Below are 26,699 nucleotides of genomic sequence, written 5' to 3' on the forward strand. Positions count from 1 at the left end.
ACCAGACAGGAAGTAGAAATGATGTAATGAGAACAGGAGAATTCTGGGAAGGAGGAAGCTGACTCCTCCCACTCCTGACAGTCCACCAAAGCAGCAGGATGTGGTCTGCCCCACTGAAAAAAGGTACTGAGCCATATGGCTAACGCAGATCAGAATAATGGGTTAATATAAGCTACAGGAGCTAATAAGTAGCATGAGCTAACAGTCCAATCAGCTTATAACTTATGGAGACCTATGTGTGATTTTCTTTGGGGCTAAACAGCTGTGGGAACGGGCAGGACAAAAACCCCAACAGCAAGCCGGCCCCTCTCATGTTACAGGCTTTAAGGTCTCATATATGCTCAAGCCACTCCCAGTGTTGCAGACTACTTCCTGTTTGTTGCCTGTGAGTAAAGATGTAAGAGCTCCCAGCTCCTTCTCCAGCACCATGTCTGCCTACATGCTGCCTTGCTTCTCGCCATGATGATAATGGACGAAACCTCTGAGACCGTAAGAGAACCACAATTAAATGGTTTCCTGATGGAGGAAGGTCATTGGTTACGTGGATGACTGAACTCCACTAAAAGCCTGAGGAAGCTTGGGAAAGAATAGAGTAAAGCATGCTTTCTTGGTAGCAGCAATTTCTTGGGGCTGCTCTGCTTGCTAGAGGCAAGCAAGTGCTCTCTTCTAAGAGAGGCTTCCTGACTCAGCTTTAGCTGCAAAACCCTGCAGCTCTCTTAAGAGGTCCTGCCACGAAACACTTAAACGGTGTTGATGAAAAGCTGAACGCATGCTTTTCGGTTTTCAGCTGTAGCAGGAAAAAGGCTGTGCCATTTAAAAATGCCGGCTTTGTGGGCCATCCTGCCAGGGCAAACTCTGACTCTTTGAGGCAGGAGGTCAGCTACAGAGAGAGCATTTGAGTGTTGTAGCTTCTTTGCTGGCAAGGACCTTGAAACATTGTAGAGTTGTGGCGATGAACAGGGTTCTGGGGGGTACTTCAGCCACAAGGCTGGAATGGCAGAAAGCTAAGGAATGGGCTGGATCCAGCCGGCAAAGCCACAGCTTTAATCCTACCCATATTGCTCAGTAATTTAAAGGCTCGTGTGGTCAAAAAAGAGAGATATACAGTAAAGAGAGATTCAAAGACAAAGAAAACCTTTAAATGATTTAGTGTGTGTTAAAAATATATGCAGGCTAAAAGTTAAAGTTTTTTAAAGTAAAAAAAAAAGGAAGGAAGAAAGTAGTTGGGTGTGGTAGTACACACCTTTAATCCCAATACTTGGGAGGCAGAGGGAGATTGACCTCTGTGACTTCAAGGTGTGGTAGCACATGCCTTTAATCCCAATGCCTGGAAGGCAGAGACAGAAGGATCTCTCAGAGTTCAAGGACAGTCTGGTCTACAGAGTTATTCCAGGACAAATATATACAGAAAATATAAAATAAAAATAAAAATAAACAAAATAGAGGTTAAAATAAAGTGCACAAAGATGGAAAATACACAGAGAATTTTGTTTCTGTATGCTATTATGCTCTGTTTGAATTGTTTAAATGCTGAGGAAGAAGCAAGAGCTGCTAAAAGATATTTGTTTATAAATGCTGCTGAACTAATACAAGATAGATATTTTCAAAATACCTTGACTTCAGAATTTGGATCTAAGGATATGATACTTTGGAAAAGAGATTCTTCTTTTGTTTTCACAGATGATGAGACCCTGTGTATTGCTTCTATTCCAATATGGTATGATGGACCACGCCCTCCTGAAGGGTTGCTGTGAACACCTTCAAAAAATTACTTTGCTCAATTGCCGACTGAGATGAACCTAGCAGACAGGTTATCCCATAAAAGACCCGAATAACAGCGCCCCCATTTAGCTGGAAGCAGTTTGGAGAGAAATAACTATGTCCATATTCCCAAATATTGTTTATAAATGTTCTTTTACATTTAAAGGGGGATATGATAGAGGTATGAATAATTTGCGTTAGTATAGATTTTGCTTTATTGATAGAGATTTAAGGTCAATTTTGTTATATGTATATGTATTTCTGATCTTGATTAAGGTATTGTGATTGTGTAGTTCATTTTAAAATGTAATGTATATAGGTTGTTAATGGATAATTATCAATAATAGTCAAGCTTGTAGTTATGTTAGTTAGATTTTTCTAGATGTGCATAGATATATTTCAGATAGGAATTCCTCATATCTTTCAAAGACTACAGAATATGGCATTAATGTTTTAATAACTTAGGGTTTTTCATGACAATGAGACACGTCTGCTCCTGGCAGCACCAATCTACTTCAAGAAGAAAGAAATGGGCATCGAAGAGGCACCTTATGGAGTTTGATAGCCATTTGGGCAAGAAACTGCTCTTGCCTGGACTATTGCATAAACTGGACACAGAGAACCCGCAGAGAAAGGACTGCTGAACTTGCCTAAAGGTGAGATGATCTTTCGGGGTTCCTGATTCATGAAAGAGTCTGCAAGACATTCTGCAGGATAGAGCAGATAGTGACTGAACTGCCTTTGAAATTTCCTGCTTCATGGAAATGTCTCTGGATACTATGGACCTGTAAGCCGAAGATGGATGCCCCAACAGTACAGAGGAACTTTGGGTGGCTGTCCAGGCAGCGAGATGTCTCTGTCATTTCTAGAGTTTGAAAGTTGCTTATTTCTTGTTTGCTTAGGTAATATTGTATCTTTCTGGAGTCTTTGATGGAGTTGAAGAATAGTTAGTTATAGTTATAGTTTTCCTTAGTTATGATAAAGATAAAATAGATGTAAATATTGTAATTTTTACTTGATAACTGTTTTGTTATATGTAATTTTGCTATGTTAAAGTTAAAGCCTTCCTTCTTTTTGTTTATACAGAAAAAGAGGAAATGATGGAGGAAGGTGATTGGTTAATTAATAAAGAAACTGCTTGGCCCTGGTAAGTTAGAACACAGGTGGGTGGAGTAAACAGAACAGAATGCTGGGAGGAAGAGGAAGTGAGCTCAGATGCAGGGCAGCTCCTCTCAGAGCCAGACGCGATGCAGCCAGCCGCCATGTCTGACATGCTGAATCTTTCCTGGTAAGCGCACCTACTGGTGCTATGCAGATTATTAGAAATGGGCTAAATTAATACATGAGAATTAGCCTAGAAGAGGCTAGATATAATGGGCCAGGTAGTGTTTACAAGAATACAGTTTCCATGTAAATTTTTCGGGGTATAAGCTAGCCAGGCGGCCAGGAGCCGGGCGAGAATGCTGCCCACAGCTCCTTCAACAGCATTCTCTTAGTCTGGTTCTCCTGCCTAACCTTATCCCGCCTAACTATAGGCCAGTCAGCTTCTTTATTAAACCAAGGACACTGACATATATTCACACAGTGCACAGGAATATAGCACAATGAGCTATCTTTACTGGCCCGCAATATCACCTGCTCTACATCCATTTTCATTTCCTTGTGTACAAAGGCCTTTGACACTCATGAATCTACCAAAAGAATTTATTAATAAATGATAGCAGATCATTCTGTGCCTTCACCGTCATCACCTCCTTCACTCTCTTCTGCTTCAGTGACTGACAGTTTCAGGTCCGGTGGCATCACTTCTTCCTTGACGTCCCTGGAAGAAGAGCAATGCCAAGGCTTTCAAACTTTGAAATGAAGAACTTGACCTTAGCTTCTCATTTGAGCTAGACGTTTACCATGATACATCCTGAATGGTAGTATCCTCCTCTGCAGAGGACTCCTTGACCTGCATTCCCTCAGTCATGCTCTTCTTTCGTATGTCACGTTTGAATAAATCTGTGAGCCACTGTGGCCACCTTAGCCAGAAAAATCCTTCCTAGGAAACAGAAGGGGAGACATTAGTTCTGTTAGCCCCACCTTCTCCAGCCACAGCACCGAGTCTCGGGCTTACCTGACTCTCACTGTCCTTGTAGCATTTCTTACTCCTTGGAAGAAAACACATGTAGAAGACAGTTAGTGATTGTGCCGTGTGTGTGGTGTTGTCTGGGGACATCTAGGCTCTCCCCATAACAAAGATCACCCCAGCACTGGGACTTAACAACAATCCCATGCATATCTGGCTTTTAGGAACTTTCCAAGTCTGTTGTAAGGCCCCACAATGCCCCTGGGGAGATCTTTGCCTGTGAATTGTCCTGGAGCAGAGGCACCAGCATGACACAGTAGCCCCACTTATTCCATTGAACCAACTTCTCCCTCTGAAGAAGCCACCCTGGGCAGGAGCCCTTTGCTCTCCTGCAGATCAACTCTCACAGGCAGACTTGCTGAGGTGAGGGAGGGGCTGCTCCTGCTTGCCTAGCTGCTTCCTCCTCCAAGTACAAAGCCCAAGTCCACAGCACAGCTCACAGACTCACGGGGTTTCACCCTGCAGCCTGCCTCTGCTGAGGATTGTAAGAGCAGTTTAAAGGGCACAGGTCGCTGCGCATGGTGGATCATGCCTGTGATTCCAATTCTTGGGAGGCTAAAACAAGATTCCGAGGTCAGTCAGGCAGCGGTGCATAATACCTTTAATCCCATCACTGGGAGGCAGAGGCTGGCGGATCTCTGTGAGGTTGAGGCCAGCCTTGGCTACACAGTGAGTGCCAGACCAGCCTAAGTGTGAAACCATGCCTCCAAAAAAGCAGTAAAGTACACGACCAACACAGACATTAGTTATCTTTTCTGAATCCACGGACAATTAGGAAACTCAGCACATACTTTCCAGACATATACGCTGTACAGATTTGAAGTGAAATATGACCAAAGCCTGAGCAGAGAGGAACTAAAAACAAGGGCTCCACCGGGAGAAAATGGTCCTCTTTCTGACATGCCCCAGAGAGTGACCACAGGACCAGACATTTCTGCCATTGTCCTTCATTTCCTCTTTAGAAGAAAGGTAACTATTGTCCATAATCTCTCCCAGCTATAGTTCTATGAGGTTTGTGTCACTCAAAGAAAGAAGAGACTCAAAAGTGACCAAGAGGATGAGAATATGGGCTTTCCTCCTCTGCACACTCACAGCCCTGCACTCTAACTCTGGGCTCCCCTGCTTCTTCTCCAAAGCATCCAATTCTGAAGTCTCTAGCTGGAGCAGACAACACTAACAAAAGCTGGTACAGCCTAAACCTATTGATTTCCCCCTCTTTCTTTGAAGGCCTGGTGGCAGCAGAGGCATCTATGCTAGTGCCAGGTGCCTCTCTGGGAGCCAGGCAAAACAACAGAGAGGATCATATTCTTTCTGGCAATTTTCTTCTCCCTGTCAGATGAGGGAATTAGGTGAGTTCCAAGTTCTCTGCTAACTCTCATGTTCTCTGTGAAAGATGGTCTCATATTTACCCTATGGACTTTTCTTCATCTTCCTCTTTTGTTCTGTGGGAATAAACCTGTTTGGGGAGAAAACATAATTCTGCTTATCACAATGACCACTGTTTCTAAATCTACTAATTTCTTTTACTTACCTAAAGTCTTACCTGTTCAGTGAGCTCAGGAGCCCATTCTGCCCTTCTTTGTCTCTTCATAACAGCGTTTCACTTAATATATTATACTGATTATTTTAGATAAAATTCAGCAAATACTTCCTAATAAAAATAATTTCTGTTGAAAGTATGAATTTTTTGTTTTTTGAGATAGGGTTTCTCTGTTTAACAGTCCTGGCTGTCCTGGAACTAGCTTTGTATCCCAGGCAGGTCATGAACTCACAGCATTCTGCCTGTCTCTGCCTCCTGAGTGCTGGAATTAAAAGTAAGCACTATCATGGTCAGGTGATTCAAAATATTTTTAACTCCATCTAAGTATACAGCAAAAGCCTAAAAAGTGCACTGCTGAGGAATCAAGAACAAGAGCAAGATGTCTCTGTCACTGCTATAGGGTGGCCCTGGCCAGAGGTCTCCTCTGTGACTGCTATAGGTGGCCCTGTCCAGAGGTCTCCTCTGTCACTGCTATAGGTGGCCCTGGCCAGAGGTCTCCTCTGTGACTGCTATAGGGTGGCCCTGTCCAGAGGTCTCCTCTGTCACTGCTATAGGGTGGCCCTGTCCAGAGGTCTCCTCTGTGACTGCTATAGGGTGGCCCTGTCCAGAGGTCTCCTCTGTGACTGCTATAGGGTGGCCCTGTCCAGAGGTCTCCTCTGTGATTGCTATAGGGTGGCCCTGGCCAGAGGTCTCCTTTGTCACTGCTATAGGGTGGCCCTGGCCAGAGGTCTCCTCTGTCACTGCTGCGGGGTGGCCCTGTCAAGAAGGGCTCAATACACAATAAGGAAACTAAATTGGGAAGACAGGTGAAAAACTAGTTCTATTTGTATTGGAAACAACAGACAACCAAAATGCTGACGAGATCAACTAAAACTATACTGGAAGAAATATGAGAAGTCAGTAGGGTGGAAAGTCACAAAACAAAGACGTCAGCACACCAGCTGGACTTGGTGGCACATGCCTGTGATTCTGAGGCAGGAAGATCAGGAGCTGAAGGTCAGCCTCAGGTACATAGTGGATTCCAGGTCATTCTGGCTATAGAAAGCCTGTCTCAAGCTCCTTTTCTCCTGGGGCAGCGGGAAAATGTACAAATGAGAAAACAGTGCTAGACAAGAGCTAGGACGTAGTAGCAGAAGGAGCCTGCGTCCCCTGAGGTGGCAACACCCTGAGAGCAAGAACATCCATAACGCACACAGGAGGAGGCACAGGCCGGCAGATGAGTGGCCTCGGCTACAGACACTTTCCTTTTCCGCTGGGTTGTTTCACCACAAAATATATTAACGCTCTGGGTGGTTTGCAATGGTTCCCTAGTACTCTCACACTCCCAGTACTTCCTGTTTGTCTCTGGGGGGCGAAACTGACCAGTGAAGGGTCCGGGGGCAGGCTTAGGGATCAGGGGAATGAATGGGAGATTTACTCTTGGTTTGGCCACTGGGCCTAGGTGCTCTTCACCCTAGGAGAGGCTGATAAGCTCTTCCCAGAGGAATATGAGATTAGATCAGACAAAGAATGGAGAACTCTGTGCTGTGCTCAGCAGGCACAAGCCTTCTATCCTGAAGGATGTGGAAGACAGCGTGCGTCCAGACCCAGCAAAGGCCTTTGCCTATGGAGTGGAAACAGACAGTTCTTCCCCCGACACATTCATTTTTAAAACCACTGCTATTTTTTCTCTCTCGCATGGTTTCTTTGAGGTAAGAAGGAGTAAGCTTTCATTACTTGGCCACAAAACAGTCAGGCAATTGTTCTCGTACCATTTACTCCATTTTCCACCGTTGACTAAACTATTAAATTACTCAAAAGTCTTAAGTGTCTAGGAATATAGCTCATGCTTAGCATGCACAGGCCATATAAATCCCCAGAACCCACCCCAGTCCCTGCACTGTTTTTCCATTGCTTTTCTCTGTCTATTACTATTTAATCTTTTTTTTTTTAGATAGCATTTCATATATTCCTGGCCTGAATTCACTACATTGCTGAGAATGACTGTGAACTATGGATCAACCTGCTTCTGTTTCCTAAGAGCAAGGACTACAGAAGTACACAAAACATCTTTCTCTGATGCTATTTTAATAAGTACTGAATTCTATCATCCTCATAGTAGAATTGATGGAATGTGTCATTTCACTTCTTTGAATACCACTGTTATCTACTGTAGGCAAAATACTTGGCATGCTTACTCTACTCACAGAGTATCATCTAAATTGGCAGAAAAAATAATGAAAGTGTGAATAAATTCCAGCACAGTGGTGAACAGTACACACCACTAAAGAGCAATATAGGACTTTACAGAGATTTCCCTGGAGGTCACAACCACACTAGGTGTGGAGGTGTTGTCTGTACAGGGGCCAGAGGACATCCTCCCGGAGGTCATGAACTGACCCCATGCTGATTTCTGCCTTCTAGCCTCAAAATTCCACCATCCTCACTGACAGAGAACTCTCCACTGCTCCCACAGCCTCTCACAGCAACACCACCAGTGTGACACCAAATCAGAACGTTACATAATGACCTGACATTGAGGAGCCCGACTTCACAGAGGACCTGTGAACACTCGGGAGCATTATTTGTAGACAGAGAGGGTAAGTGGCTCAGGTTTTCAGTTCGTGGCCTCTAAACCTATGACACAGACCGGGCACATTCTGGACACATGAATGTATTGTTGTCCTTACCTCAACGAGACAGAAAATGATAATCAACACTGTCACTACTACAGTTACAGATATTGCCAAGATGACTTTGTTGTTGTAGCTGTATCCCGGAACTTCTTTTGTGCGCTGGAATATATGAAATAAATGAATGGACATTTGTGTGGCTATAAAATAATACTAAAATTAAAAGAATGACAGAAAGTGAAGGCTAATTGCTTAAAATTCCTTCTTGGGCTGTGAATGGTAACTTATATATAACCTAGCAATTGGGAAGTTAAGATAGGAGGACTGCCGTAAGTTCAAGGACAACCTAGAACACCAGGTAAGTTCTAGGATATCCTGGATTATACAAAAAGACTCTGACTCAATAAAACTAAGAGCTGGGCTTGGTGAGGCTCTTAATCCTAGCACTCTGGAGACAGAAGCAAGTGAATCTCTGAAAGTTCAAGGCCAGCCTGGTCTACACAGCAATTTCTAGGCTAGATATAACTACATAGTGAGACCCTGTCTCAAACAAAACAAAACAAAACAAAATGCCCCAATAACACAAGCAAGACTATGGGCTACAGTATATAGTTTAGTGATCAAGTCCTTGTATATTATGTATACAAGGTCCTGAATTTAATCCCCAACACTATAAAACAAAATGACAATATGAAAAAAATAATAAAAGTTTTCTACTTTAGTAGCTTGCAGATTTTAAAAGAACATACCAAATTAAATGTGCTACCTATCTAACACAATTATTATGTTTTGAGTTTTAGGTTGCCTTCTGTCAATAAATTTAGAAGCATAGTGAGGTCTTGGCTGGGCTAGAGTTATGTGGACAATACAAGATCTGGAATAGTGTCGTAATAAGAGCGGCAGGGCTGCGTCCCCGGCACCCAGCTGCCCGCATGGCTTTACCCAAAATAATTACACGGAAACTGTATTCTTTTGAACATTGCCTAGCCCATTAGTTTCAGCCTCTTATTGGCTAGCTCTTACATATTGATCTAACCCATTTCTAATATTCTGTGTAGTACCACGAGCTGGCTTACCAGGAAAGATCTTAACCTGCATCTGTCTGGAGTGGGAGAATCATAACGACTCACTGACTCGGCTTCTTTCTCCCAGCATTCTGTTCTGTTTACTCCACCCACCTAAGGGTTGGCCTATCAAATGGGCCTAGGCAGTTTCTTTATTAATTAACCAATGAAAGCAACAGATTAATACAAGACCCACCTCCATCAGAATAGAAGCCCCCAGTCTTTCTGCTTAAATGACTGAGAGGGTACAGGGGACTCAGTTCCGACATTGTCCTCACCTGACCTGGTTCCAGACCCTTCTGTCCACCTTTGGTTTCTGGGCTCTCATTGATGTAGTTCTCAGTTTTCCACTGGTCTGTATCCCAGTCGGCCCTGGACGATTTGGATTCTTGTTGCTCACTGAGAAGCTTCATCAGGAGGCCGGTTCTGGAGATAAGCTTGGCACAGGACAGTTGCACACTGGGATCAGAGCAGTCCATCTTCAAAGTCCTGATAACGTGAGAAATAAGCCTTCTCACGTTGTTGTTGGGGATGAGGGGCCGCAGCTGCTGGTTTAGCTGAGATTCAAAGCGTTCACCTGGTGACATCAGCGAGTATGCAAATTCATGGGAGTCAGGCCCCAAGATGAAGTCTAACTGTGGCTTGCTGGCTTGCTGAAGAGTTGTAATTAAATCAGATGCAGGCACATTAGACTGTACAGCAGGATTTTCAGAGGGTATATTTTCTAATGCAGCTTCTTCAGGCATAGTGATGTCTGTTGGAATTAAATCGGAGGTAGGCACATTAGACTCTACAATAGGATTCTCAGAGGGTATATTTTCTGATGCAGTTTCTTCAGGCGCAGTGATACCTGTTGGAATTAAGTTGTATGTAGGCCCAAAAGACTCTACAGCAGTAGTTTCAGGGAATATATTTTCGGATATAGGTTCTTCAGACATAGGGGTGGTTGATTCAAAGATGTGTTCTTCAATATTATCAATATCAGATGCAGCCAGAGGTTTTTTGGAAGGAGGTTCTAAGGCAGCATCTAATTGTGCAAAAGGCTTTTCTGCATAACTCAGGTCTCCTAAAGATGAAAAGACCCCTTCTGCAGGGGAATTTACCAGGCTCCTCACCGCAGAGGATGCTGGACTCTTTGCAATCAACCGGAAATGATAGTTTTTCTTCCTAAGGTTTCTGTGTCTCTTTTCAGACAGTAAACTAGGGCTAGACCCCTTTGTTCTTTTCACATTGGCATTTGCACTTTCTAAAATGAAAATGGTGTAAGACAAGTCTTTTCGTCTGTCTATGAACTCAGGCAGCGATTTTGTAGTGGGAGTCTTGTCCACCAGCGACTGTTCTGGGGAAGAAGACACTGCCTCCCCATGTTCCTTTGGGAGCAAGGGCTCTGGGTGGAAGGAATTTCCCACTAACGTCCTGGGCTTCTGAACCAGACTGAGCTGCTGCAACTCCGCTGTGGGTGGGCTCCTGAGCTGCCAGTCTTTGGCAATACTCTCCACAGGTGTCTGGACACTCTGCTTATTCCACAGGCTCTTGTCACTCACTCCCTTAAAGTGCCTTTTCTGTATTCCTGTCCTCTTGAGCACTCTGTTCAGGCTGTGGAGTCTTTTCTCTGCCTTCTTAATCTCTGCGAGACTGTTTTCCTCTGCCTGGGCAGGTGCCCATTTCTTTTGAAATATTTTTCGCTTAAATTTTTTACCTGAATTATTAGACTTCTCCTTATGTAGTATAGTTTCCTCTTCCTTTTTAACCTCATCAATTTCTTCATTTAATAACTTTTCTAGAAAATAAAGTTTATTCAATTTATTTTTGTTAGTGAAGTTACCAGATTCAGATTCATTTGTAGGAAGAAGACTTTGTGTATCATTCTGCAAAGATCCCAAGGAACTCTCCGAATCTTGGTCTTGAGAAAACAGCAGTTTAATGTATGGTAACATTGTTGATACGACATCTTCCAGATTTCCCTCAGAGAAATATGGCAGTATGTAATTCAGGGCACTCATAAGATCATTTTCATCATTAAAGTCGATCTCTTCTTCCATGGAGCTGGAGTTCTTAGCATTTTCTTGGTCTGAATAGCCCGTCTCTGGTTCAATAATGAGTTCAGTGCTGTTATTCTCCTTCCGGGTCTGCAACACCTTCATGAATGCTCCTTCTGGGTTCCCTATAGATGCGTCTTCAACTGTCAGAGATGGAGAGATTGCCTTTAGTCAGAGAATACTATAGATGCTTCAACTGTCAGAGATGGAGAGATTGCCTTTAGTCAGAGAATACTTTTAGCCCTTTCTCAGTTCACAGTCATACACTGTAGTCAAATAAATTACGGGCCAGCAAATACTGGTATGCCGTGTGTGTGTGTGTGTGAAAACACACTAAACTAAATTCTGTGAAATGGGAGCAACCGAAAGAAAGAGTGTCATTGGCAAAGTAGGCACCTCCTGGGAACCTTCCACAGTGTACACACAGGAAGTCTATTTAAGACAGCCAGTGGACCAGTAGAGAGAGACCCAGAGCCTGAAGACAAAGCCAGCTTTTCTTCTCTGCATGGCTGACTGAACCTCCTCAGGCTTCTACATCTACACCATCCTGCCTCAGATTCGAGAGGCCCACTAGGTTTTCTCTCTCCATCGTTTCAATGTGCCCTGTGTTGATACAACCTCAGCTAACTATGGTGATGGACAACCTTTGAGGGGAGTGAGGCCAGAAATGCTAAAGCAGGTGCCTCTCATTCACATCTGGATGTGTGTCCTTCTCCACCTACCCACTCAATTTTTTCCCATAGGCTCTGTTGCCATGTATTCTAGCTCCTGAAACAGGAGCATCCTCTCTGTGCATCTTTCTGGTTCCTGCCTGAGTTAAGGGGTTATGAGGTGTAGGTGAAGACATGTTTAATGTACTGGGTTTTATTCTTATGTAAAATCAATTTATAGAATAGCAATTTCTGGATAAACATTACTCGAACTCATAAAATGCACAAGGTCAGAGCTACTCTTGTCTGAAGCCTGTTCTCACTTCATTTCTCACTCTTCCAGGTTCACATGGGAACAATACAAAGCTTCTGGTAGTAGGAAGGTCAAGTGGGTCACTGTGTAGCTGTGTTTCTTTCCCAGGAGAACTGAGAGGATTTGAGGTGGTAGTGAGGGCCTGAAGGAGTGGTGAAAAGAAAAATGTGTGCCTGTGGACTGCTCAGAATTAGGAAGTGATAACTCAAGCAAGAGGCAACAGCAGTTGACACTTCTGATGTGTAAAATAAGAGAAATGCTTACTTGCCATTTCTGTGGAAAAAAGAGAATAATGTAATTGGTTTCTTAAATTAAAAATAAATGACATCTTATTTATATAGACAGTCAAATACCACTTCTATTTCTCTTCTCCAGATCAAGGCTAAAGACTTGCATTCAAACTATTTAGGCAAGAAAACGGTCATATTTTGGATGAAGTTATTGCTAACAAACCTAATACATAGAAAATATTTTAGGGCTAAGCACAAGCTATATCCCTGTCCCCTTTTAAAATAATTTTTTTTTTAAAAAAAAAAGTGAGATAGGTTTTCACTAAATTGCCTAGACTGGCCTTGAACTTGGATCATCTTGCGTCAGCCTCTTGAGTAACTGGAATTACTGCCATGTGCCACGATATTCAGTTTAGAAAAACACTTAAAATTACATGAATGCTCTGACAATAGAAAAGCCTGAGGTTCAAAACAAGTAGGGAGGTGGTCGGTGTGGGCATGGAAAAGCTCCCTGCTCCAGCAGCACAGTGAGGCAGCACTCACTGCTCTCAGATTTTAAATAAAAAGGCATCACTTATAAAATTAAGAAAAGAAACCAAACAAAATCTGTCTAGAGATATCAAAAGTAGGAGATCACTTGAGACCTAATGTACATACAGCCAGCTTACAGACTGAAGTGTACTATATGCAAAAGTAATTATTGGAAGCAGGATACCAGGCAGACAGCATAGTGAAGAGTCTATGGTCATCTATGTTATCTCTCTCCCATTTACCCCTTTCTCTTGTTCTTTCTGCATATGGAACAGTTCTATTATCTAATCATGCAATAATAGCTGAGAATCCAACTTTCATCAAAAGAGAAGGTGTGGGTGAGTCTTTTTCATAACTAGTTAAAAAGTAATACATAAAATTAAAATATTCATCATGCAAGAGGCTCACGACAATGTGTGGTGTTTGTCAGACATCCAGTATGGCAATGCAGTTTGACTGTCTTGCAGACAACCTCAATATCAGCTTTATATTTGCAGAGGCAGCAGGCCATATGTCTAGGTAAGATTCTGTAAATAGAAAAATAGAGAATTGGTTTACTGGAAAAGTCTTACTGAGGTACAGAAGAGACAGGCCAAGGCCACCACAGGGTCACAGAGGACAGAGTTTTTGAGGCATGTACAGTTGGGTGGGGACTCAATGGCAAATTGTTGCTCTCTGATACTGAAAGTAATCATGGAGGAGGACAGAGGTGTTCAACAGAAGAGCAAGTGTCGTGTGTGTGTGTGTGTGCGCCTTTAACAAAAGTGACAGGAACAGAACCAGGTGACACGCCTAAAACAGGAGACAAAAACAGAACTAGGAGATGTTGATGGTAGAAGCAACTCTCCTCAACTCAAGTCTCACTCTGGGTTGGTCATGCACAGGGCCTGAGCAAGCATTCAACCTAGGGATGCTTTTCTCTATTCCTATTGTTAGATTAATAGAGATTATGTGAGGCCTAAAATAGCCTACTTTAACCCATACTTTATGGTTAAATGGCAACATGGATCACACTGACCAAATCTGGATTATTTTTGTGTTCCAATGAATAAGGGCTGTGGTGCAGTTCTTTGGCATGGTGTTTGTGTAGCAGTGCAAGGCCCTGGATTTGATCTATGTGTGCATGTGTGTGTGTGTTTGTGTGTGTGTGTGTGTGTGCATATACATACACACACATTGATAGACACAAAGAGAAAGCAAGAACAAAGGAGGAATAATAAATTATAATGAAATACAATAAATACACTATAATGTAAAGACAATCTGAATTCCTAATGATACTCAAAAAGGAAAGCAGGATAGGTCTTTGAGAAAACACTAGATAACTGATGTTGAAAAGATTTTGTAACTACCAAGTAATAATTAGTTGCAACAAGGTTATTAAAAACAGCCATGTAAAAGAAGTTTGAGAATAGGATCTTTAAGGTCTCAACAATTCCATAGGTTCATCCTTTCTCCTTCTCACCTCTTCTCCTTTCTCCTCCTGTGTTTGTTTTTTGAGACAAGGTCTCTTTATGTAACATAGATTGTCCTGAAACTTGTTATATAAACCTTTTGGGCCATAAAGTCATGGAGATCCATGAGCTCCTACCTCCTAAGTGCCACCGTCAGCCACTGGATATTCTCAAATTACAGTATATAAAAATAATAATTTGAAGATATTCAACATTCTACTTTACATGTGATCAAACTCAGCATGAAAGGTCACTTAAAGTCCCATTCAAGAAAGCAGTACATATATTTAACCTGATTACTGATGAGGAAACAGACAAATCCAGCCTGGAATGTCAATTCATGGCTCATGAAAAAGTAGTGAAATGTCTTTGATAAAAACCAAAAACATGACAGGTAACGCCTGCCATATATTGATCTGGAATAAAAAAAAAAAGATGTGAAGAGTAGTATCGACTTCTGGCCAAAATAGAGTGAATCGATTTAACCTCCCTCACTCTAAACCAAGAAAACAAATATTCAAAACCAAATCAAACCAAACCAGGGTGCTATTTTGTTTCTGTTTTTTTTGGGGGGGGGCTAAGGGGAACAAGCAAAGACAGCTCTATTTAATGTGGCTACACTTGTGACAACAAACACCAAAAGAGCCTTGTGATCACAAGTCCATCTTCAAGGGCTGACATAGCTTTGGATCTAGGTGGGGGAGGGGCAGGGCTATGCATAATTCTAGCAGTCCTGATCAAGGAGTGGTCTGATTGATCACTGTTTCAATTCTGATACTTCAGGGTAGTCCTTAAGAAGTTATTACCATTGTCATAGCCTGAAGAGAAAGATCTAGTCCTCATTCAATGATTTCTGTGTGTGTCCCTACTACAGTGAAGAACCGCTCCACTTGGAAGTAGTCTGGCCCCATATGTGTGAACCGTCTTGAGGACTACTGTCCAGTAGGATGACTGCTAACCTTGCACAAGTCAACGGTCAGGAGACTCACACTCTGTGTCCCCTCAAGTCTACAGTGACAAAATGCAGTGATCATGGACTAAAATCTCTGAAACTGGGAATTCAAGAAAGTTTTACCATTTAGTTGTCTTTCTTGGGTATTTTGCCACAGCGGTGAAAAGATGACTATAGGGGGCTGGAGAGATGGCTCAGTGGTTAGGAGCACTGCCTGCTCTTCCAAAAGTCCCGAGTTCAGTTCCCAGCAACCACATGGTGGCTCATAGCCATCTGTAAAGAGATCTAGTGCCCTCTTCTGGCCTGAGGCACACATGTAGACAGAATACTGAGAATACTGTATACATAATAAATAAATGAATCTAAAAAAAAAAAAGTTGACTATATATTAACTTACTGCTCTGGAAGACATTCTGTGTTGCCAGGAGGGAAATACAAAGTAACAAACGGTAGACAATTTGATGACAGAAATGGAGTTGAGAAATGAAAGTGACTATAGTTGAAGGGACAGAGTATCATAAGGTAAGAGGCACAATGAGAAAAAGAGAACCATGAAGCCAGATAGCGCATGTATTCAGCAAAGTACTAAATACTGTGTGTGAAGAAACTACTGACAGACGGGAGTGGGGGGGGAGCCTGCCAATTGAGTCTTAAAGAATAATAATTTAGTTTTGTAGGTGGTTAGGAATCTTGTCTGTTCACACATGCAAATAACAGATGGCCACAGGGCACTCACACATGCCAGGCAGGAGAACTAATGGCCGATGGCCACAAGACACTTAGGACATATATTAGGAGTTATAAATCAGAAGTTGTAAAGGCTACTTTATATTACCCTCTCACAAACCTTCACTGATAGATTCAAAATGGTGAAATCCTTTTGAGTAACGATAGTCATACCTAGGAGCACATAGGAATATCAACATCTACGATACACCCAAACTGAAATTTACTACAATATTTGGAGTAAGAAACTTGCCATGCAAAAAAAGCAAGAAAAGTGCACATTTGTAACCCCAGCATTCTGGAGTCAAGGGCAGTGATAGCTGTGAATTTGAAGCCAGCCTGGTCTTTACAGCAAGTTTGAAGACAGCCAGGGCTACATACAGAGACCATGTGTTATGGGATATTTTGATCAGACTCTGACACTCCTGATACTAACAATAAAGTTTACCTTGAATCAGAGGGTGGAGCTAGCTACTAGCTGACCAGAATTAGCCATTGACGTTTTGAAGGACCCAGGACGTATAGAGAGAGACCCATGAATTATTAGCAGGGGCTTAATAAGAAAAGAGGGGCTTAGAAAGATTCACAGGCCCTTTTTGGATGGAGGAAGGAAAGAGAGAGGAGTCCAATGGTTGTTTCCCCACTGTTTCTCTGATCAATCCAGTTTTTACCCTGATACCTGATCCCAAGACAGTTGCTGGCTGTCATTCAGTCAGTTCTGTGCCCTCACTTCCTGCCAAGCAGGTTTCTCCTGCACATCCCCCTCCCCCGTGTACATCTTTCAGGTGGCTCACTCCCTCTCCCTGAAGCTTGTGGGCTTTCCCTGGACCAGCCTGCTTGCCTTGACACCTGCTTGCACCTGCTAGTCTTCTACTGCTTCTGCCGCTGCTGCACACCTCAGCCCTGGGTGTATGCAAGAAGCTGCAAGTGCTCTCGACCCAGATCATTCAGTGCAGCAGCGTCCCACTGCCACTCCAGTGGGCACAAGGTACTAGCCTGGCTACCTAGGTACCCCGAGGCACTCCCCACAGTCAAACACTGCTACTGTAGAAAAACTGAGAAGTCAGCAGATCTGGTGAGACACCCAGGAATTCTTAAGGAGGAAATGAAATTTTATTCAAAAGTCTTTAAAGAAAATTTCAAAACAAAAGTCTTTCTAACGTTAAGAATGGGGAACAATGTTATGATACAGAGAGTTAGGACACTGTATGGTTTGAAAATGAAAATAATTAAATGAAGGAATAATCAGCTTAGCTGGGATTGACATGTTAATTATAATTATCACTTTGGTAATTCATGTTATATACTTAAAAAAGTAGTTTGATATTGGTTCCAAGTATAAAAAAATTGACTGATAAAATACAATCCCTAGAAAGATCTACTAATGAAACTAAGACAAATATTCACACAGAGACAGAGGAATTTAGAACAGAACCTACCACATTGAATTATGAAACTGAAGAGGAACAGCCCAAGGCTATTAGAAAACCAATATCCAGTTATCATACAAGAACAAGTACCAGATGACAGGCAGCCCCAAGGCTATCAGAAGTTAAATGGATCCTGTAGAAATGTTAGATTTGAAAAGATTTAAAGAAGCAGTTGTTTCATATGGTATGCATTCACACTGGGAAACAAATGTTAAATTCATAGACAACTCAGAACAGAAATACCCCACAAGACTGAAAAGCTTTAGCCACAGAAATCTTAGAAGGTAGTTCTCAGTTACAATGAAAAATAAGGGGGAGAAAGGAAGCTAGGATCACAGAACAATGAAGTAGGGCCAGAGGTATGGAAATTTCCCAAGACCAGCTTCTCAATGAAGGTGAGCATGCTGATTTGCAAAGACAGTTTAGATTTGATGATCACATCTTGGCCATATGTTGTACAGCAACTTTGGGTGCTTGGGACAAGGGATGAAGAATCAGGAAAGAGGACTGATTCATTACTAAAATTATACAAGGCTCCAAAAACCCTTCACTGATTTTTTAAAACAAAGATTGACTTTAGCTGTGCATAAAATGTTATCAGACTAAGAAGCTAGACAAATATAAGTTGAATCTTTGGCTTTTAAAAATGACAATTCAAAATGCAAAAGGGTGATTAGGCCTTTAAAGGCAAGACCAGACCCCATAGATGAATGGATCTGAAATATAGTTGATATTGGATCTCACACTTATGATGATACTTGGATAGAAGAAGTGATTTCTAAAAATTTTAAGAAAGTTCAAAAGGTCAGATGTTTTAATGTGGTAAATAAGGTCATCTGAAAAGGCAAGGCATTCCTAGAAACAATGCTTTTTCAAGAGATGATCCAAACAGAAGACCTGACCTTCTGAAATATGCAGAAGGTACAGCAAAGGCCAACATTGGACCAATGAATGCAGATTAACAAGTGACAGACAAGATAACCCTTTGCTATTGGGAAACACCTTAGGGGCCTCTTACAGGCTCCAATATCAAATTAATTTCAAACATTCCCTGTCAGTATTGGTGAAACTCATCCACAGAGCAATTAAAAGACTTAATGCTTCTTTAAATGTTAAAGAACAAAGGATTAACTGAAAATCCCATCTGGGTGGAACCTTTAACATAAGAAAAATTACAGACATTAGAACAGCTGGTACAGGAGCAGCTAAATGATCAATATACTGAAGAAGCAATCAGTACTTGGCAGGTCACAGAATTATACAGTGAGAGTTCAGAGGTCAACCCACCAGATGCACATCTGATGGAGATAACCTTATTTTGTAAGGCAATAAGGAATGCTGCCTTTTAAATGTATTAACTGTCCTCCTCGCAGATTTCTTGTGTGAAGCCATAGTTCTTTGTAACATGAGGGCCTGCTTTGTTGGGGTTTCTGTCCTACCCAGTTCCCACAGCCAGTAAGTCCCAAAGAAAATCACACTGAGGTCTCCATAAGTTATAAACTTATTAGCCCATTAGCTCAGGTTTCTTGTAACTCTTATAACTTATATTAACCCATTATTCTTATCTATGTTAGCCACATGGCTCAGTATCTTTTTCAGCAGGGCAGGTTACATCCTGCTTCTTCGGTATCTGGAGAGGACTGGGGAGGAATGGGCTTCCTTCTTCTCAGAATACTCCTGTTCTCATTGCCCCACCTCTACTTCCTGTCTAGTTGTCCCGCCTATACTTCCTGCCTGGCTACTGGCCAATCAGCGTTTATTTAAAACATAATTGACAGAATATAGAATTGTCCCACACCAGTTCTTTCCCTTACATTACAGCTTGGGGATTTTTCCTACAGAACTACAATGTGCTAATTGTTTATTGGGCACAATTTCCCCAAAGCATTGATATATTGGATGACTCCCTCCAGCGATGTGAGATTCTGGTGAAGTAATCACACAGCCAAAACTTTTGTTCTTACAACCAGATCCTTGTTCCATTTCCCCAATATAAACTTAGAAGTCTACCCCTCTGCTATTATCTCCTTCGGCAGGCTGTTGGTCAGTATTAGTGTCCAGACAATGAGATCTCAACTGAGACATTCACAGACACCCAAAGACATTTCAGACATGTATGTCAGAAATGGCTGATGTTTAGCCCTCAGAGAAGACAGGAAGAATGCTTGCCCTGGATTCACCTTCTACCAATATAGAAAGTGCTATCCCAATTAACGCTGTTATAACCCTAAACAGGCTACTAACTCTCTGTACTTATTGTTTTCACCTCAGTTTATTGACACATGATCTTAGCTTAGAAGAGTAACGGTTTCTGTCTTAACCTTATGAGATAACAGAAATAAGGTATTAACCATTTGCCCAACTCTGAACAAAGACAATGCTTTTTTCACAGACACCACAGGAACAAAGCCATAGTTTAGTCCAGACAGCTGGAAAGAGTCATGGTCCAGATTTTTTGCTATGTTACTAAAAGGCCTCCTCCTTGTTCTATCACTTAGGTGTAAATGTAATTCTTATATTTGACTCCCCCCCCCACCAGCCTGCTAAACATTTGGCAGAAATGCTGATGCAGATCAAATGCAGCAGTATTCCCTGCTTGTTTATGTAGTTGACTAATTACCTGATACTCCCTCTGCCCACTGGGAAAAAGCTGCAAACTGAGTAAAAGATGATTCCTGCCTTGTTCATGGTTTCTAATGATGATAACATTTTAGCTCTTTGCTTAGTCACTTAAGAATGTAACAAAACACACAAATTCCCCTCCTAAGTTCCTCTAATGATTTAATTTCCCTCTCTTAATTAACTGCCTTCCCCCTTAAGAGTTCCACAAAGGCTTTCACAAACCATTCCCACTTTGAATCATAAAGCTGACAGTTACAGTTATATAATTACAGTTTGTGTACTTATTATCTGCTTTTATGACCCTGAAAAAATGCAATTCCTGTAATCTTGTTATTGCCAGAGAATTGATGATTGTGTCTGTATGTGTACATAAACTGGAAAATTTGGAGGAGAAAAAAAAATGGACAATAAAAAAGAAATTATGAGAAGAACTGTGTGAGCTGATTCATTTTCTTTCACCCACACTCAGATCTTGTAGTTATTTCCCTCATGGGCTGTAGCATCTTGACTAGACCCTGAAGGGGCCTAAGGGGCTGCTACCCAAAAGACTCTGATAGGAATTCTTCTGTATTTGTCATTAAAAACAAAGAATGGTAACAGATCTAAGAAATATTAATAAGGTGATCCAGTCAGTGGGCACATTATAGAGAATTTCCTTGAATTCTCTTGCCTTCTTTATTACCCAAATCTATTACCCAATCTATTATAGCAATTGACTTAAAAGACTGCTTTTTTACTATACCTTTACAAAAAACAGGATTGAGAAAAATGTACCTTCATAGTGCCTATTTATAATTCCCAGCCTGTTAAAAGGTATCAGTGGAAAGTTCTTCAAGTGATATTAAACATCTCCACCCTGTATCAATATTTTGTACAACAGCTATTGGAAATAATTCATAAACAATTTTATCAATCTATAATTTATCATTATATGGATGCTATCTTACTAGCTGATTCAAATGCAAAATACCTTTATGTTTAAATGTTGAAAATTTTGTCTTGTTTGGGATTATAAATTGCTCCTAATAGATACAAAGAGGAGATTCTATTAATTACCTAGAACATAAGATAGGTTTGCAAAAAAATTCAAATAGAGGATTAGGAGGACAAAGATCATATAGAGAGACATAGGAAGTAGTATAGAGAGGTTTAGAAAGATTTGCAGGCGCTTTTTGGATAGGGGAAGAAGAGACAGTGGAGGTCACTGTTGCTCCTTCACTATAGTGATATTTTACATATATTTTATAAATACAGCTAGTCTGAAGACCAGAAGATAAAACTAAGTCATTAGAGATCAGGCAGTAGTGTAATACACCTTTAATCCCAGGATGTGGGAGACAGAGGCAGATGGATCTCTGGTGGAGGAGGGTCATCTATCTGTGTTACTTTCATTGGTTAATAAAGAAACTGCCTTGGCTTTTTGATAGGGCAGGATTTAGATAGGTGGAGTAGACTGAACAGAATGCTGGGAGGAAGAAGGCAGTGAGTCAGACGCAATGAAGCTCCAGCCCAAGATGGACGTGGGTTAGAATCTTCCCAGTAAGCCACGACCCCGTGGTGCTACACAGATTAATAGAAATGGGTTATAAGCAAGGTGGGAGAGTTAGCCAGTAAGAGGCTAGAGCTAATGGGCCAGGCAGTGTTTAAATGAATACAGTTTCCGTGTAATTATTTCGGGTGAAGCTAGCCATGCAGGAGCCAGGTGAGACAAAGAGCAGGCCTGCTCGCCTCATCACTACAAATCTCTGTGAGTTCAAAGTCACTCTGGGATGCACAAGATCAGTACAGAAACAGATCCAGATGGTGGTGGCTCACACCTTTAATCCCAGCACTAAAGAGGAATATAAATCGGGAGGAGATAGGAACTAGCTCTCTTTTAGTGTGAGGGTTTCTTAGAGGTAAGAGTTCTCTAGTGGCTTGGCTGCTTTGCTTTTCTGATTCTTCAGGTTGAACCCCAATATCCATCTCTGGGCTTTTATTATTTGTGCTATATTTGGCACCCAATGCTTTGGGTATGAATTCATGAAAAAGTCATTTGCCTGAGGCTTCTTAGCCATGGGCACAGGGTAGAGCTGCATATGGTACTCCCATCCCACCTGGTCAGACTTTCTTTTCTTTTATCCCCAGGCTTTGGGGAAATGTTTAGGATTTTCCTTTTATAACCTCTCTGAAACAGTGTCTAGGTGCTATACCCAAACTCCAGAAGCACCTGGGCTCCAAACTGGTTGGTCTGCCTTTAGGTAGCCACCCCCTCCACCAGCCACATGTGCTTTTTCCCCGAACAAAATCCCCTGTATGTTTTTCAGACAGCCATCTCTCCCCCCTCTCTCTTTAACATGGTTGCAGGCTCTCCTTGAATTCCCTTCTTGGGTTGCTGACAAACTAGGTAGCTGCCTTGAAATCCAGAGAGGCTTTTACTGTTCTATGCAGCAGCAATCAGCCTCACAGCTTCATTAACATCATCGGTAGATTTGGTAAGACAATTGGGAATTCATAAAGGCATGAATTAGTTAAAAGAGAGTTTTTTCCCACATTGACAAATGGGAAAAACAATTATAATTGAGGAATTTGAATCTCTGTATAATATGCTAGACAGTTTGAAAATGGAACAATTAATTGAGAGGATATCTAATTTAGATGGGATTTATGGAATGTTAATTATAAATATCAGAATTATCATTATTGTCTTATCACTAAAAAAGTGCTAAGAAATAGGCCTTAGAACAAACTAATAAAACAGATCACAGAGATATTCAAATCCAGACAGAAAAATTTAATGGGGAACCAAATTCCGCATTGCATTATAAGAATAAAGAGGAACAGCCAAAGATTTTCAGACAACCAACCTTAATATAGCCAGTAACCTTAAAGGAATTGCCAAATGGCAGAGTCTCTGTTACAGCTAACTAGACTCCTGTGACATTTTAGACTTAAGGACATTAAAGGAAGCAACAGTCTCATATGGCATGCATTTACCTATTGTTAAGCAAATGTTAAACTTGTGTTCAGTTTATAATAGAATTATTCCTAATGACTGGGTAGATTTGGGTTAGAGGTGTTTTAGAGCCCAGTCCACAATTATAATTGAGTACCTGGTTCAGAGAAGAGGCTAAGATCACTGTACAATGGAGTAAAATGATTGAAACTGCTGGATTTAGACCAGATGATATAGAACTGACTTCATTATTTATTCAGTTATGAATTATAATCAGGAATAGGAATCATCTCATATACATAACACACATCCAATCACATACAGGTCTGCTAGGTCCTCTAGCACAATGTAGGACAGAAATCAATTAATTAGTGATTGGCAATGTGCTGAAAGTCTCAGAATTTCATTAAAAACAATATGTCAATAGTGAAGGTATTTTTTCTTTTCTAAAAAAAAAGACTTTCCCATCACATGGCAACAAGCCAAGGAAAATTATAAGAAAACTTCTAACTTGTTCTTTATACAACCAAACACCACTACCTACAGGAAGTAACCCAAAGGGTACTCAAAGAAATGAAATCTAAATCTGGCAGATGGATGTGTTCCATTTTGTAGAATTCGGAAAACTAAAATATGTATATCACACCATTGATACCTATTCAGATTTTCAATGGGCAACTGCTTTGAGTTAAGAAAAGGCTGATTCAGTAATCACACTTTTGCTGGACATTATGGCCATTGTGGGTAAGTAAGCAGAGACTGTTCTTTCATTTTCTGACTATCCAGACCCAAATAATCACACAACAACTATAGTAATTACAACACTGTTTGGCCAATGCCTTAGGCATATTTCTAGTTAGTGCTTACATTTTAAATGAACCCATTTCTATTATTCTGTATATCCCCAGAAGGATATATTACTTGAGTAAATAGGAAGTACATTGTAAGCAACTTCCAAAACTCTAGAATTAACAGAGACTTTTCACTGCCTGGACAGTCAACCAAAGTTCTTCTGTAACATTGGAGCATCCATCTTCAGCCTACAGGCCCATACTATCTGGCAGATTTTTCCATGAAGCAGAAAATTTAAAAGACTGTTTTGCCTATATGGGCAGTTTGTCAGTCACTTTCTTCTGTGTCCTACAGAATGTCTGACAAACTCATGAAGCAGGAACACTGAAGCACAGCCTCAACTTTTTTATGCAAGCTCAGCAATCATTTTTCTGTGGGTCCTGCATGACCAGTTTATATAGCATGCTACTAAGCAGTCTAGGTAACAGCAGTTTCTTGCTCAAATGGCTAGCCTTGTCACATTGAAGGCAAATTACATAGAGAGTTTCTTCAATGTCTATCAACTCTCTGAAGTAATTGGTGCTGCCAGAAGCAGACATGTCTCACTGTCAAGAAAAGTCTAAGTTTTTAAAATATTTTCAATGGCATATTCTATAGGTCTTTGAGGATTATTTATCTAACTGAAACATTTCTCTGTATTCCTGAAAAAAACCTTAATAATGTGACTACAATTTTAACTATAGATGACTATCTATCAATCTGTAATTTTTAATTATACATTTTAAATGAGCTGTATAAGCACAATACCTTAAACAAGAGTAGAAATAAACATAAAACAAAATTTACCTTAAATTTGTATCAATAAACCAAACTCCATACCAATGTAAAGTATTCATTTCTATATCATATCCCCCCCTTTTTTTTTTTTTAAAAAAAAAGAGATTTAATTTGACCATTATAATCAACCCACTTTAAATGAAAGCAAACATTTATAAACAATCCTTTTGGGAATTTGGGCACAGTTTTCTCCAAACTTCTTCCTGCTGTTTGTAGGGTGAAGTATTTTTAGGGTTCATGGGTCTTGTTTCATCAAACCACATTAGCCTGGAAGGCATCCACAGGTTCCCATCCTCTGTGGAAACAAAAGCAGAACCTCTTTTCCAAAGTAATATATCCTTAGTCTCAAATTTTGAAGTCAATATAACTTTAAAATATATAATTAGTTTGGCTTAGCTTAGCAACCCCCAGAATTAAATGTTTTTCAGCAGTTAACTCATTAAGAGTAAAAAAAAAAAATCCAAAAGAAACATAATATATATAATCCAGAGTCTCTGTATATATTCCATCTTTATGTGGCTTATTATTTTTACTCTATTATTTTTAATTATTTATTTTATTACCTTTACTCCTTTAATCAATGACTGTTTATACTCTTTTATACTACTTTTACTGTATTTACTTTATTTTTTAAAACTATTTCTTTCTATAACTGCCTATACCCATTTTCCTTCTTTTTTTAAGCTTACATACATTTTTAAAACACATTGTGACCCATTCAGAGGTTTATTTCTGTCTGAATCTGCCTTTATGACATATCTGTAATCCTTTTTTTTTTTTTTGATCACTGTTGTGAACTGTTAAGCAGGCATGATGAGACCAGAGCAGCCACTTTGGTTGTTGGTTCCACCCTGCTTGGCTTTTCCTACATGGCAGAGGTCTGGGAGTCATGTTTACCATCTCAATTCTCAGAAGCAGTTGGCTTACGCTGCCACCAAGTAATTTGCAGCATGCTTCCCACAAACCCCATTCAAGTGCTCTATGACAGGACCTCCTGAATCCAGAGTCATTTATGCTACCAGTAGGAACCAGGAAGCCATATCTTAATGGAGTCGCACAGCTTTTCCAGCTAACATTGAGTCGGGAAGCCTTCTCTTAAAGGTGCCATTCTTCAGCTCGAGTTCAGCAAACAGAGCCTATTTAAAAATATGTGGCTGCCAAGAAGTTCACGCTGACTTCCGATTTTGTGGGTCTAAAAGCCTTTTCTAAAAAAAAACAAAAAACAAAAAACAAAACAAAACAAAAAAAACAAAAAACTTTCTTAGGCTTTATGTAGATATTCTTGCCCCATATTGAGTGCCATTTGTAAGGAAAGACTGTTCTTTCATTTTCTGGCCACCCAAACCCAAATAATCACACAAAACTTTTATTAATTACAACACTGCTTGGCCAATCACTTAGGCATATTCCTAGTTAGCTCTTATGTCTTATGTCTTAAATCAACCCATTTCAATTATTTCATATTTATCGCAAGGCTTGTGGTTTGTTACCTATTGTACTTGAGTGCCTACATGGCGTCCTCCTGACTTCACCTTCTTTCTCCCTGAATTAAGTTTAGCTTTCCTACCAACCTATATTTTGCACTGCCATAGGCCAGAACAGCTTTTTTATTAACGAATGGTAATAAAACATATTCACATATAGACTAGAAACCCACATCATGGGTATACCAAAGACAGACAATGCTCAAGTATATGTCTCTAAGAAAATGAAACCACTTTTGCTCATTATAACATAAAATATATTACAGGCATAGCACACAATCCTACAGGGCAGGCAGTTATAGAAAGATCAAATCAAACTCCAAAGGATATGCTAAATAGACATAAAGGGATAATAAATACACTCAGAAATAGATGGCATGATGCTTTATTAACTTTGAATTTTCTTTCTAATGAGAAAGAAACAACAGCTGTGAAGCGACATTGGATAGTAGAAAAAACTACAGAATTAAATCATTCAATATACTTTAAAGATATACTGACCTCAGAATGGAAATCAGGACATGTGTTACTTTGGGGAAGGGTTTTTCTTTTGCTTCCACAGGAGAAGAAAAGTTACAGATACCATCAAAATTGAA

At 40.7% G+C, this 26,699-nt stretch overlaps 1 protein-coding gene across 2 annotated transcripts in view; it reads right to left on the reverse strand.

Annotated features, from left to right (window-relative positions):
• Window positions 1-3,479: 3,479 nt before the first annotated feature.
• LOC130876970 (leucine-rich repeat-containing protein 37A3-like) overlaps window positions 3,480-26,699 on the reverse strand; it is a 111,154-nt gene continuing 87,934 nt past the window's right edge. For both annotated transcript variants that reach the window (XM_057773854.1, XM_057773852.1), the window contains 7 exons: window positions 13,280-13,398; window positions 9,387-11,290; window positions 8,102-8,206; window positions 5,302-5,348; window positions 3,881-3,914; window positions 3,666-3,805; window positions 3,480-3,583 (listed from right to left, as the gene is read on the reverse strand). In XM_057773854.1, the coding sequence (XP_057629837.1) occupies window positions 3,487-3,583; window positions 3,666-3,805; window positions 3,881-3,914; window positions 5,302-5,348; window positions 8,102-8,206; window positions 9,387-11,290; window positions 13,280-13,398 (2,446 nt within the window). In that variant the 3' untranslated portion in view covers window positions 3,480-3,486. The remainder of the gene's footprint in view (window positions 3,584-3,665; window positions 3,806-3,880; window positions 3,915-5,301; window positions 5,349-8,101; window positions 8,207-9,386; window positions 11,291-13,279; window positions 13,399-26,699) is intronic.

Source organism: Chionomys nivalis, chromosome 7 (assembly GCF_950005125.1).
Source record: "Chionomys nivalis chromosome 7, mChiNiv1.1, whole genome shotgun sequence".
NCBI lineage: Eukaryota > Metazoa > Chordata > Mammalia > Rodentia > Cricetidae > Chionomys > Chionomys nivalis.